This window comes from Propithecus coquereli, unplaced genomic scaffold (assembly GCF_000956105.1).
Source record: "Propithecus coquereli isolate 6110/MARCELLA unplaced genomic scaffold, Pcoq_1.0 Scaffold520, whole genome shotgun sequence".
NCBI classification, from domain to species: domain Eukaryota; kingdom Metazoa; phylum Chordata; class Mammalia; order Primates; family Indriidae; genus Propithecus; species Propithecus coquereli.
The window spans coordinates 355,820-371,573 of NW_012151064.1; the positions used below are offsets into that span (position 1 = coordinate 355,820).

Genomic DNA, 15,754 nt, shown 5'->3' on the forward strand with positions numbered 1-15,754 from the left:
TTATATGTATTCTCCCTGCTTCTCTTCTTTTCCATTCACCCTTTTGCACCTACTATTCTTAAAAAAAAATCCATATTAAAATCACCAATGGCAATGTAAATGATTAGGACTCTAAAATGCAATTGGATCATTATTGTAAGTTCGATCTCATCTTCTGAAAATACTCTTCTTTAGATTATGGAGTACTATTCACTCACTTATTTCCTCATTCCTTTCTGGTTACTATTTTTTGATTGTTTTCATGTATATCTCATCTTCCAACTGTCTTACAAATACAATTCTCTAGTGTTCCATCTCCATCTTTCTCTCCTTGCTCAATCTGCTTTCACTGGGCCATCTCATCTATGCCCATGATTTAATAACCACTCACAATGAAAGACATACCTGTTCTATATCTCTGTCTCTGATTTCTTTCTTGAGCTTTGGATCCATATTTCAAAGTACCTAATTTACTTTCCAAACAGAAACCATGTGGAACCAAAAGTTCGATATATCCAAAATCAAACCACTCAACTTTCTCTCTAAACCTGTTCAAATTTGTATTCCTTTCTTGGATTGGGTGAACCACATTGACTTATTTCTCCAAGCTGAAATACTCCATTCTCCTTCCTTAGTCCCCATAAGCAACTAGTGGTTGCATTTGGCTCATTCTGCCTACAGATACCCTCTCTAATATGTGTTTACCTCTCTGTTAACAATGCCTTAACCTTAATGTAACCCTGAATATTCAACAAGCTGTCCTGGTAAAATATCCTCCTGATTGTTTTTAGTCTTCCTTTCATCAAAGATCTTATATATTTGAATCCTTGAATCCTTTCTGATTCAAATAACAATTTCACTATCTCTGAAATTAATATCTTCAATGTCTCCCAATGTTGATAGACAACCTTTTATTAATGGCACTCATGGGCCCTCTTTTTGTAACTGTTGCTGATTTCTTGAACCTTATCTTCGGTGCTTATACTAATGCCCATGTACACACATCCATGTTCATACTCTAAAATGTATATATACCAACACGCACTTCAAGTTTTTCCCTAATGTATAGTTTCTCTGCTTCTCTCACTTCTATTCAATACTTTCAATTGACATTAAAATCCCATTTCCCTCTCAACTTCTACCCACATGTAGCAGAGTTAAAAGCTCTTCAAGAATTTTGCAGATATATTAATAACATTCCAAGAATACGTCTCATTCATTGCTTTATCATCATTTCCTATCATATTTGTCTCTCCAAACAGGCTGAAAGCTCCTTGATTTAAAGTGTCACAGTATTCATTTCTGTGTTACCCAGAGCCAAGCATAATGCCTAAAAGTGAAAGGCATTAAATATTATTTGCTGAATAAATGACAAATGAGTAAAATTAAGTTCCTCTAGCTGGTATACTCATTATTTCTTTTTTTTTTTTTTTTTTTGTGATACTTCCTATAATAATATAGAAGATGGCAACTAAAGATCTTCCAGTGAATAACAACCATTAAACTATAACTGAGTTAAAGATAAAGAATATAATTAATATATATAAACCTTATTGATAATTTTTGTTATGTTCTATAATAATATTACTAATAAAAACAAGAGTTATTATTATATAGGTAGGGATTATTATTCTCAATTTATAGGTGAAGAAATAGAAGCTTAAAAATATTATGATGACTTGACTAATGTCTGAAAGTAAATGGTAGGTTCTATGTTACTCCTGTGATACTGAACAATTAGTAGTTTTCACCAAATATTTCAGTTTTCCCTGGCACTGGGAAGATGGGAGAAATGCTCTTCTCTTAAAGTGAGATATGGCCATGTGATTTGCTTAGGCCAAAGAAATGTCAGCATATCCCTACCAGGGAGAAGGTCTAAGAGCCAGCACCAAATTCACAAGCTTTTTCTCTCTCTCTCTCTCTGTCCCTCTCTCTTTCTGTGCCACAGCAACTGCCAATTTTTAACATTGATGGCTTCTCCATCTGACTGGGACTTGATTGAAGACATTGTGAAATTAAACCACTTGCTGACTCAGACCAAAAATGTAATATGAGCAAAAAATAAACTTCTTTTTTGTTAAGCCATTGAGACTTTGTGAATTTTTTAACTGCAGCATAAGTTGGCCCATCTTGACCAATACTCCACAGAAGTCATAACTTCAATATTAAAGTTTGTTTAACCATAAATCTAAATAAAACTGGATTTTTTTGGCAAATCTGAAAAGCTTAAAGAAATAAATGTTTAAAATTCATTGAAAGTTATTTGTCTTTAGGATACTAAAATAATGGGAATTTGGACATTCATAGTTATTACTTTCATTTGCAATTGATAGATTTATGTATTGAAAGATTTAAGACATAGGGACACAGAGAAGCCACCAACAGGAAATTCAATCTGAAGCATTACAACAAATAGGAACCAGAGACAGATGAGGCAACAGAGATTATGCAGCCAACATCCATTCCAGAAATACGATCTGGGTCACAGCCAGGAACTGCTGAGTTAATCAATGCAAATCAGAAGAAACAGGGTCAGAAATGAGAGACACACATTATCTAAAATAGAGTTGCAGATTCAAATTTCAGACCAAGTGTCAGGGCAAAGTCAGGACATTTCAGGTAAGTCAAGACGTTTCAGATAAGTGGTATAATTGAAAAGGCCTAAAGCAAAGAAAAAAGTCACTTTTGATATTCAACTACATCAACCACCACTATCATGATCTTAATCATGACAATAACATATTGAATCTTGAGATCTTTACATACATTTTAACATTTGCTCGTCAAAGCAATGCCCTGAGGAAGCTGAAGTGTACATCATAGCACTGGACCTCAAACCCAGTTTTATCTGACACCAAATTATGTGTTCTCAAACACTATGCTAAATGGCCCTGTGCCATTTATCCTTTTTGTCTTATACAAAGAGAGTAATTATCAATAAGTGGCTTGGCCTCCCGAAATAGAGCCAATCTAACACAGGGTACCGGACAGAAGTAAAAGCTAATCTCAGCATGACAAACTGAAAAGAGGTCTAGCGTGTGATCTCAATTTGCCTAACAACGAAATGAATATACACCTGGGAGGAGGTCAAGTCCTCTCCCTCCCCTTGCTTTATCCCATCATTGTGGATCAAGCACAAAACATGTCTCAAAGACACAGTTAGATCATCATGCTACAATGTAGAGTTCCTCAAAAAGACGAGTGAAGCTCTTAAAATGGAAAAGGACTTAACCTTACTTTTACCACAGTTGCTTAATGATTTACTTTTCATCTCTTTTTTCTCTCCCACATTTTCGTACAAGAAGAAGGTTCCAGGGGCAAGAGGAATGAGTGTGGGCAGAATGCTGGAAGCTTCCTCTACTTCAGGCAGAGCCTCATCGAGAGTCACACACTGCCCAGCCAGATACACCGGGGTGAGAGACCAGAAAGACACGTTGGAGCCAAAGCCATAGTCAGCATCTGTGTTTCTTTGCACTGTCTTGAATGCAAAAACACTTAGCAGATGACTGTGGCTGACGGAGATATTAGGATCTCAGTCTTGGATTGTAGCTTTTCCTATTTCAGAAATAGATTAATAATCTATTTATTAATAAATCAATCTTCATAAGAAACATAAATGAATTATTACTGTTTCGACTTTGTTATCACTTACAGAGCCACAGCTCTATGCCAGCTAATCTGCCAGAAATGGCTTATTGTGAGGATTAAATGAGTTAATACTTGTATATTATTTACAGTAGTACACTAAAAACCCAGTATTTATTATGATGCTGATCACTGTCTCATTAAATCCTACAACAACCTTTTGAGGTTTGATTCTACTTTTTCAGGTGAAAAAGCTGAGGCTCAGGCAGTTTATGTAACATTCCCAAGGTCATACCCCTAATCAGTAGAAGACAGGGCTAAAATTCAACACCATCAAATATTAGTTTGAATGCTCTTTCCACTATGCCATGCCACACACCTCTCTCTCCAGTGGAAGAAATTGCACACCAGGTTCAGACACGAGGCACATTGGTCTTTATTGAAAAGAACAAATTCACCATAATTTTGCAACTCTTAACAATGCCAGCTGCTATAAACAGTATGAAATTTATGAAAGTTTGGAAATGTTCCCACCATAATAACACAGTATTTTTCAAAAATAATTTACATGCTATATAACACACTTTATATATAGCAAATGAAGAGCTAAGCCTAAGTGACAATATGTGGGTAGATAATGAATCATTTGGAAATCTCATGTAGATTTTACATAGAAAATATTGTTATCCATGAAAAGACTTGGAGTTTCTTAACCCTTTGCTGTGCCATGGAACCACAGCAGGAAGCACGGGAAGTCCAATAATGTGATAAACTCAATTCTCTACCCAGCAGGAGTGAGAGCTTTCTATCTTATAACAGTTTGGATGACTTTATATAAAAAGTGGAGGAGAAAATTATACTCCCCTCCCACATATCAATGGAAATGCTTCCCATGGAGTGACTCAGCCTGAAACCTTAAACAGGAGCACGGTCGCAGCATGCTTCAGGCAGCCACAGCAGGCTCCACATTAGCTGCCTTCCACATTTGTGGGGACAACACAGAACTGCGGCTGCCAAGAGCACCAGAAGCTTCTACCTTGTGAGAAAAATCTAGTCTCATGGCAGAAAAAAAAAAAAAAGACACAAAATCTTCATGCTTCAACATGCGACACTTTTCCTACTTGATCCTCAACAATATGTTCAAATAGCCAACAGACCACACTTCCTCCCTCTCTATGAAGGTAATAGTTATAAACAGTCACATCACTATCAATTCGCCAGGCACTGTTCTCGTTACTTCACCTATATTCATCCATTCAACTTAATACTTACAATGCTAGACACATTTGCCAGACAAAAAATAAAAGAATCACAGATTTGTTAAGTAAATTTTCCAATGTCAGATACCTAAAGTATGGTGGGATGAGGATTTGAACCCAAGCTGTTTGATGTGCTAGCTGCCTAACTAGCTATGCCAGTATCACCCAAATTATCCATAATTAATTTTGAGAAAAGTCTAGCAGTTAGGAGGACAATCACAGTTCCAGAGTATATTGTGGTGATTGTGGAGAGAATCTAAAATCTGATAAGTAACCTGAGAAAATGATCTTTACGGTATTCTCTAGGTCCAACATTGAATGATTTGGTTTTGTTGGGCTAAGATTTCCATGATCTCATTCATCTTGCCCAAGAGTTCCACAGCCCCACTCCATCCCAAAAAAGCATATAAAATATTATTTGATATATATCACATATAATCTTAGCATGTGACAAATTTAACTTTAAATCAGTAACTTTTTTATTTATTTATTAATTTAATGTACATAAACAATTTCTTATTAAAAGGCATGAAACAGTTAAAATCAAAAAAGTCAATTCAGTATACCATTTTCCTACTGAAGTATGGAGGAATGTCACTTTGCCAATATTGCATTGCAACATGAAAAATCTAATCTTTAAAAGCCCCTGATAAACTGATTACATGTACCAAACAGCATGGAGACTGTACTACTTTTGTAATCTTCAGGATGGTAAGTCTGTTTCAAGTTATATCTTGTCAATGGAAATTTATTACATAAGAATGCATTCTAATCATGGTATTCTTTAATTTCGAAGTATACAGGAAAATTCTTGGAGTACTAAATCTAGCACTTTCATGTTTTCTTGCGTATTTGAAAAGGAGTAGCAGGTGTAATAATCATGGGATGGGCACTATTTCTTTAAATTAATAATTAAATATTAATTTGTCTTCTCAAACAATCCATTTTAATATGTTCTTACACTCACTGTGTTGTTTTGTACTACCAATTTGCCAACCACTTGTTAGTCTTCGTCTCAATATGTTATAATTTTTATGTTTATTATAATTTTTATAACCATTGTTTAGGCATTTCCACAAATTGATTACTAATTCAAGCATTCTTATGGCATAATTAAATGTACCCCCATATTACTTAGCCAATAAAATATAAGTAGCAGCCTATAATACCTGTAAGACTTTAGTAGAACTGTCTTTCTGCTTACCAGTTCAAATGGAATTTCTATATCTGAACAACAGTAATTATAAATTATGTTTCAGCCATCACAGCAATAATTATCTATTTTATATTAACAGTTCCTGTAATACTTACAGGTATTTTTCCTCTAAGTACCCAAATAATGGAAAATAACATTTTAATAATCAAGCCAAGTTCAACACGACCTAATCCAAACTCAGTGTTTTCTTTACTTGAAGAATTATATCACCATAATCCCATCCTCCAAGTCTGGAGCTAAATTTGAGATCTTTCTCTCTCTCAGTTCTCATATTTTATTATTTCTCAAGCTCTCCTCCATTAGTTTTAATGTTACAATATCTGAATCCCCACTGTTTAACTCTTCATTCATGATCCACATTACGTAGTCTATTCCAATAGCCTATTAATTGGCCTGACTCTAGTATTTTTTCCATTACCATGTACCATTTTCTCAGTGGTCAAATTAAACTTCTTAAAGTACAAAATTGTTCATGTCACTCTACCATTTATAACCCCACAATGACTCTTCATTGCCTGACTCAAGTTAAGCATTACCTATGCTGATCCCATCTCATTTTTACAGCCTTAATTCCACTTACTCCCTTCAATTGTGATGGGCTAAATGTGGTTCACCTCCCTTCTTCAACTATATGCTAAATTTTCCTTTTTCTCCATGTCATGTTATTTGTTGCTTAATATTTACCTTAAACCTATTTTTCAGGATTAATTTCAAATCCTAATTCTTACATGAAGACTTTCCTTCTTTTCCCATCTCCAACTGAATACTAAAACCCCATAAGAACTTTAACGCTTGCTTGTGGCACTTATAATATTCTGCCTAAATACTCTCCCTAAAGAAGATGCTCAGAAATGTTTACTTAATGATTGGATATACCACAATAGCAAAAAGCATGTGGAAATTTGAAATTATATGTAAATCATTTTTTAATCAATTTAGTAAATATTGAGTATAAGAATGCAGGTGAGAAACAAGAATTTGGCCATTCTGGGCTAAATTTTCTTAACATGATAAATGGATGAATTGTGCATTCAGTGGCCCTAAATGGTTTTGAGTATGATGACCATATTTTGATGTCAAAATTTTCGCCCTTCCCAATATGATAGTGATTGTATTTTTATTGTTATCAACTAAGAAAATACACATGTAATTATAGATTTGGAACTTCCTTACAAATACCCAGCACAATTTTCACACCCTCACTCAATATTCAGATTAGGAAAGCTCTAGAATACCTTTGACACTTGCCACTTCAGATAATATTCATGAAGTGTTTATTATTGTTCCTAACTCATGATATGTATGCTATAAATATGAGGGTTAATATTCACTATTACCATCACCTCTATTTCTTCACATTCCAAATCCCAATTCTGTGGTCAACCCTTTTCTCTGCTCCCTCTTCATAATATTATCCAACTCATTCTGGATATGCATCTCCTAAATGCCACATTATCCTTCTGCGTAAGTATCACCAGATGCTTCAGTTTTGACCTCTTTCACTAACACGCGCTCTTGGTTCTTTTCCTCTCTTCCATTTCTGCATTTTATTCTCCCAGTCACTGTGGCATTCCCTCCACTCTCACCATTTTTGTCACATCCTCTATGTATTACTTTCTCTCTACTCACCATTGTCTAAACCTTTCGGTGCCTCCTATTTCTTAGTTGCTTCTTTTTCTTTCTTTAATTCCTCAACCCAGCTGATGTTCATATTTATAGCTGAAACTCACTTTGTGAAATAGACATATTCTTTAAAATCTATAGTAAAAACAAATTTCTCGTGAATAAAATTTTACTAAACTTATGTGAAGAAAACCCTTAATATGTAAAAATAACGTGCTGCAAAGTGAATTATCATGGCCGACCATTTCCATCAATACACACACTAAACAAGTTGGTTTGAGGTCCTGACATCTCTTTCCTTTACAATCTCTAATTCTAATCCACAATGTATCTATGACTCTCTACTTCATCTTTTTTGAAATGATAGGTTAGGCAGAAAAAAAAACAAAAACAAAAACAAAACTCACTTTTTCCCTTTCTCCTAATATCTCTGAATCAGAACAGCTTGACTCAAGTATGACATTGCTTTTTTCATCCTTTTACTTCCTCATCACTGTCTTTGTGCTCCTGTTGTTGTTCTCCTTCTCTGTTAGAGTATTACAGGTCTCCATTCTGCCAGTGTGTCTCATCCTCTGCTTTATTTTTAATATAGTTGGAGTGTTTTCCAAGCTTTGTTTTGCATCTAACGTCCTAGTTCCTTCTCTTCTAGATTTGATGCTTGATTTAATTTGCCTTTTCCTTTCTATCATGTCAGAAAGGAAGTCTCAAGTCTACTTCTTTCTAAAACACAAAAGACACACTTGCATCTATGCCCATGATGAATAGGATCTATGATCTGTTCTTGTAAATAAATGATACTTTGTTTAGCACAAATGCCAAATAAAATCATATTATTAATACTTACACTCAGCATATTTCTGAAGCTGAGAAAATTCTGAAGGGCTTAGGTGGGCCCATTTTTCCTGGTTTGTCATGGTGGTGGTGAGGAGCTCTCTCACATACCAGGTGAGGGATTCTTCACTCAGGTGTTGGGCAGAGCTCTATGCTTCAAAGATTCCACATGGCATGTTTCATGATAAAATACCACACGCTTTCAAAATATGCAAACTGTCCACATGAAACTGCTGTGGATGTTTGGAGTTTCAATAATCTGTTAACTGCAAAAAGAAAAACACAAAGATCAAAAGATTAGCATTATTACACAAAGAAAAAAGATTGACAAGTATAAAATATTAAGGATTTTTAATTCCTAAATAATATATTTGGAAGGTATTTTAATTTGTATAATACTTAATTTTTAATTGTTTAATGGTATTTTTATATGCATTTGCTATTACCAAATCGTAGACATAAACATAATTAAGAGTAAAAAATGTGAAGAAAATTTTACATATAGTTTCATAAAAATAAATTTTTTGTGCTCAGCTTTATAATATAGACTTCCAATAATTGCTTGAAATGGTCTTCAGCAGTAACACAGATATATGCAATCATGCAAAAGTATTTTGATGAGTCATAAATATTTTCTAGCAATCATATGAAGAGAATAATTTTAGTTTTACAAGTTTTAAAAATTCTCAAAAACATTGCCAAATTAAAGCAATTCTAAATGTCTGAAAGGCTTGTGTAATGATAGTAGATGATTCTATTGTGAATCATGCTTTAAAATAAATCCCTAGGTTGTCATGAACCTACATTCACTGGCTATATCTATAAAAGCAAACAAAATGAAAAACTATCTGATTTCACCATTTTTGTCAGAGACTATACTCAATTGCTCATTAATCAGCCAAACTGTCATTGCAATCTTTATAGAAAATGAAGTATTTAGAAAAAATTACTTGGTTTATGAAATGATTTTACTGGAAGGCTTATTTACACAATAGATGCCATTACTTAAAGTCACAGTACTTCTATGGACAAGTCTCATTTGGTCTCAGTGCCTTGCCTTTCTTCAACATCACTTTCAGTCTCATGTGTTCAGGGCGCCTGCACTCAACTTTACAAGGTGGTATTTTTCTATTTAATGGGGAAAAATGATGATATTAATGTGTTAACATAGGTCAAATTGTTGGGTATCTTTTCTCTCCCAGAGACAACCATGAATTTGCGGATGCAATGCAAACGAAAAGCAATAGTAATCTGCGATGGACGTTTCTGCGTCTTCCACCCAGTTTCCTCCTGCTGATTTCCATCTTCACGCAAATGTCATTCTAACTCTCTGCCTTTCTCTAGTTACAGGCAGTTTTGGTGGAACCGTAAAACAATGTGTACTGTCCTTTCCTAACTAACGGGATACGGATGATTCAGTCACATTGGCACATTACACTCCATCTTCTGGGGCTTTAAATGTCAAGTGGAGCACTTCGAGAAGGGTGAAAATAGTTGCACCTAAATGATTATAGAAATAATTGGATATCTGTTTTAGACTCTCCAGCTATCTCGTTATTTCCAGAAGCTTATGATATTCTTTTAATAAAGGATTAATATGCAGTATGCATATACTGAGACATCACAATGTGATTATATGTGATTATTGTTTGTTAATTAAAATCTTTTTTAAAAAGATAATAAAAAAAAATCCAGGACTTAGTGGGCCAGAATCAATTTCTATTGCCTATAATCCTAAAATCTTAACTGATGGTAATGGCAGTTCATTTATCCATTCTTTTTTTCCCTTTTTATAAATTTCAGAATATTATGGGGGTACAAACATTTTGATTACATAAATTATTTTTGTACCATTTGAATCAAAGTGTGCCCATTCCCTAGACAGTGTGCATTGTACTCATTAGGTGTGAATCTACCCCTCCCCACCTCCTCCTCCCACCTGCTTGATTTCTGATGAATGTTATTTCCATATGTGCACATAAGTGTTGATTGATTTATTACAATTTAATGGTGAGTACATGTGGTGTTTGTTTTTCCATTCTTCTGATACTTTACTTAGAAGAATGGTCTCCAGTTCAATCCAGGTTAATACAAGAGGTATTAGTTCACCATTTTATTTATGCCTGAGTAGTACTCTATGGTATACATACAGCCAAGGAAACAATGATTGGAGTAAATAGACAACCTGCAGAATGGGAGAAAACATTTGCATGCTATATATCCAATAAAGGGCTGATAACTAGAATCTATAAAGAACTCAAGCAAATCAACAAGAAAAAAAAATCAAACAACCTCATTAAAAAATGGACAATAGACATAAACAGAAACTTTTCAAAAGTAGATACACTAATGGCCAAGGAACATATAAAAAATGCACAACATTTCTAATCATCAGGGAAAGGAAAATCAAAACCACAATGAGATATTGCTTAACTCCAGTCAGAATGGCTTTTATCAAAAAGTACCAAAACAACAAATGTTGGCATGGGTGTGAAGAGATAGGAACATTCATACATTGCTGGTGGGACTGCAAACTAGTACAAGCTCTATGGAAGTAGTATGGAGATACCTCAAAGAACTAAAAGTAGAACTAACATTTAATCCATTTATTCATTCCAATGTTGTTGAGCCCCACTGTGCTCCAGACAGCATTCTAGGCACTGGACATATAGCAAAGTTCAGAACATACAAAAAATGAAAATAATGCTAATTCCAACAGCGTGTCAGCTTTATTGAGAGCATGAGTGTGCAAGGCACTCTCCTAATTGTATTCAGCCTTCACAAAGCAACTCTGTGAGGTAGGTGCTAATAGTCTCCCCTTTGGACAAATTAGAAAACTGACACTGAGTGATTAGAACCTGGTAGGTATGGCAGAGACTGCTGGAAGCCCACCCAGTATCCATTCTCCCTTGCTTCCTTGGTGAAAGAACCTTAATTTTATTGAATGAAAATAATCTAAATGACTAAATTCCCCAGGTTCTCTGAGTGAAGAAGTGGCCAATGAGATGTAAGCAGATGTTGAGTGAGGCATATAGGAAAGTTCTATTAGAGGAAACAGCTGGCAAGTGTCCTTTTAATCTTTTTTTTTTTTTTCCTTTCCTCCACCTTCCTACCTGAAATGTTGACATGTTGGCTGCAAATCCAGAAGTTTCTTGCACTAGTAAGATCACATTAGAATGGAAACTATGTGCTAAGGGTGGTAGAGCCACATAAACTAGACAGAGGTAGGCAAACAGCCGACTGTGGAAAAAATTCGATCCACCATCTGCTTTTGTAAAAACGATTTAATTGAAGCAGAGACACACCCCTAAGAAAAACTAGCAAGGGGCAGTTTTGGAAAAGATGTCAGTGCTAAATAATGAGGTTTGGGCATTATCCTGAAGGCAGTTAGGTATAATGAAAGGACTGCAAAGTAAAGCCAGAAACCCGATCATTCTAACATTTTGGGAAAATGTCGACATCTTCATTTAGTTCCTTTCTTTTTCACTTGTATTGTTGCAATCTCTTCTTAACTGCTCCTCAGAGCTCTCCCCTTTCCTTAACAGCCAATTCCCAGATCCCCCTTGGTGTCCTTGGATGGAAATGAACGAAGATGATTTCACAGGCCTGTCTGACAAGTTATCAACAAGTTAATATATTACAATAGTAATAATAATTAATTAATTAGTCATATCTGCCATCTGGCTACCTGCTCTGAAATGTATTAAAATCCCCCTGTTAATTAAGTATAAGAAACCAAAATTGAAAATGACTGCTGAACTGACATCTTTCAGATCTTTACATGAATGCTGTCCACTCAGCAAGTCTTCACCTGGTCATTCAATTTAAAACTGCACAGTCATACACCATCCCTCCATCACTCTTTTATTTGTTTGGTATATAATGTTTTATCATCAAATGCTTCACTTATTCATATTGTTTAATATTTGTCTCCTGACACTAGAATCAGAGGCAACATAAGTGGGTTTGAGCCCTGATGGAATTTCATAAAATGGACAAATCAACTAAAAATACTTGTTAAGTTTGCCCTTGATTTTCATCCAGACTTCTGTATTAAGATTCTGCATCACCATCCTGTCCTATGCTCCAAGATGTAAACCCTATGGAGGCCAGGGCTTTTTGTTAATTTGTTCACCGCTGCTTTCCCAGTGCTTAGAAGAGTACATGGTACATAGAAGCACATCAATAAATATATCTTGAATGAATTTATTTATTTCCTTTTCTTCCATAAAGAAAAATTTGAGCGGGAGAGTTAGAAGGAACCCTTGAAACTGAGAAAGAAAAAATGGTGCATAAAGAAGGAACCATGAACAAAAGTCATTATGGGCTTCACTTTTCCTAGAGGCCACAACTCTTTCCTTCAACTAAATGGGCATAAACAAAAGAAGTTGCACTTTTAGATACAGAACTTATATAGTTGGAAAAGGATGGCTTTATTTCCAACAGTGTGTCAATTTGTTTAAAAAATATAACTAACCCCATAGAAATGAGCATCATTCCCAAGGAGTGCCTTCATTGAGATATCAGTTACTCAATTTATAAAATCACCTTACACATGAAGTTCAAGTATATTTGTAAATTATTTTTTAATATCTAACAAAAACACTACTTAGGCTTTCTTTCATTTAGCATGACCTGGTCAACTTAGGTCTTCACTTTTTGTATCAAGAACAGTGTCTCTGAATTTGCTCTTCTAACCCAATTTGCATTTTGACAAGCGGTATTTACAGAGTAATGGCATCCCTGAAGGACTCAAAGTAAATTTCCTTTGACTCTTGGATTTAGTTTATTCTAACACCAAAATGCTTTGACTAAAAACCTCTTTTTCTCACCCTTCTAATGGAAGCCCTTGATTTCTCATGATTTGGGTAGTTCTAATTTTCATCATGTGATACGACATGTAGCAAAACAATAAAAATAAGGGTGAGGTGCAGATGGAATTTTTTTTTCCTAGTCAAATCTTTTAACTAGTTAAACTGACATATCATAAGTCTGTGAAAAGAGAAATGTTACATGTACAATATTAAATACAGAGGTATTCTCCACGCTTCAGAGGGTAATGAAAATGATAGCAGCACTTTCGTATCATATCTGTCTCTTCATAAATGCGTAGAAAGAATGTGACAATACTCAGTTGGGATTTCCTACGGTGCATTCACAGATTTCCTGTTCCTCTGCAGAAAGCTTTCTTTAGACATGTAAAATGAGTGCCAGGAGGGATCCACTTTGCTGGCTTTTGGAAGGCAGATTAATTCTGGCTTTCCTATCTAGTTAGTGGATGTGCCACATTGCTTAGTTGGTGGCAGGAAATAATCATGTTAGAAGAGTTGGAGAAGGCTGTTTGGCCCATTGCACCTGGCTAAAACACAATCTCTGTAATTCAGGAAAGATTCAACCTCCTCATAAAGAAGCTATTAGTCAATATGTAGATAAATGAATCAGATGGGTTTGATGCATCATTAGTTAGTCATATTAAGCCTAGATTTTTAAATAATTATTAGAAGCCAGCGTGTCATGAATCCAATCATTGAATAGGAGTTTGCAAACATTAAAGCACACTGAAGAGTGTATGTATACAAATTTAAGGCATTATGATAGCTGAAAATATTTAATGGGTCTCAAAACCAAATGGTAAGGTAACCATTGGAAAAAATCCTGAGGAATGCAGAGAAAGAATGCAGAGTTAAAAAACAACCACAAAATTGCTGGAGGAAAAGTAGGATGAAATTAAGTGGGATATTAATTATATCTGTTGATTTTAATTATTTGTTCATTTAATCGATAAAATAAGTCTAAATTTGAGACTCAGTGGCATACTAGGTGCTAAGCCAGATGCTGGGGATGTAGTGCTATGTTAAATGGATATGGTACCTGAGCTCCTAGACCTTGTTTGGCAGGGAGATCTACATTTCACAAACCGTCTATACAAATACATAATTGTAAAGCGTGATAGGTCATATTAAAAAAGACAAAAAAAAATCTGTAACAGAGTACAACAGGAAGTCCTGATTTAGTCTGGGAGATTCAAAGAGCAATCCATAAAGGAAGTTTGTATTAAAAATTGTAAACTTGAGTGAGGACAAAAATATTCTGAGCAGAAGCCTGGAAATGAAGCAGGGAAAAAAAACTACAAATATTAGAAGAACCTTAAAGAAGTCAATTATGACTGGACCCTGATGAGCAAGAAGCAGAGGGGCACAAGGTTTGGATGGAAAAATGGATAAGAGCTCAATCATGGAGATGCTTAGAGGCCATACTGAGGATAGTACAATTTGTTGTGAAAAAATTATGAAGCCATTGATGTATTTTGTGTAGGAGATTTACAAGATTGACTTAAATTTTAACAAGTCCACGCTGATCAACGGATAAGAAGGGGATAAGAATGGAAGCGGAGGGAAGCCCATCTAAAAGGCTATTCCAATACTGGATGAAGCTAAGTAGCTTTAACTAGGGAAATGGCAGTAAAGATTTAGGTAAAAGGCTTAATTCAAGACATTTTTGAAGCAGAATTTGATAATGAATAGAATATGGTGTGTGCAGGATGCAAGGATCAAGAACAACTGCTGTATTTTTGGCTTTAGCACAGAAAATAGAAAGAACTCAAAAAATTCCCAAATATTGGAATAGTACCAGGTTTGATGAGAACAGAAAAATCAGTATTTAGTTTTGGGATGTATTAAATTTGAGATGATCATCAGACATCTGAATTGAAGGTACTAACAGATGGTGAGATAATCTTAAAGCTAAGAAAAGAGACATGAGGTATGGTATTATGAGTTGTCCAGTATAGATCATAATCTGAAGATTTGGGAATGGATAATTCTGCCTGAGGTAGCAGCAATGGAGCTGCCCCACTAAGCTCTGCTTCAAGAAAGGACTTGCCATTCAGCTGCAAAGACTGAATTAGCCTCTCTTCTTCTGGTCTTCAGAAGCCAACTTAGCTTTTGAACCGAAAACTTGTCATTGACAGGGGTCAATGATAAAAGATGATGGATGTACTAGGACTATGCCATTTCTGTCCATTGGGGACTCCTTTAATGGTCCATATTTGTTCCAGACCTCCCCATTGAGCTGGCTGAGAATTCATCAGATCTGCATTGTGGTCTGAGGCTATATCTTACCAACACTGCATTTCCTCCCCTTCTTTTCACAGGTGTGAATTTTATATTACAAGTTGAAGACTTTCCCTACCCAATTCTTGCTTTTTTCCCCTTTTTAATCTTCCCTGGGAATAATTTCTTGATATGAGTTTACATCTCTA

At 35.1% G+C, this 15,754-nt stretch overlaps 1 protein-coding gene across 1 annotated transcript in view; it reads right to left on the reverse strand.

The window, feature by feature from the left end:
• Positions 1-8,576, reverse strand: part of DGKB (diacylglycerol kinase, beta 90kDa) — a gene marked incomplete at its 3' end in the record, with an annotated part of 269,792 nt that extends 261,216 nt beyond the window's left edge. The window contains exon 1 of the mRNA XM_012656843.1: positions 8,507-8,576. Coding sequence (XP_012512297.1) covers positions 8,507-8,576 — 70 coding nt within the window. The remainder of the gene's footprint in view (positions 1-8,506) is intronic.
• Between the last annotated feature and the right edge of the window lie 7,178 nt (positions 8,577-15,754).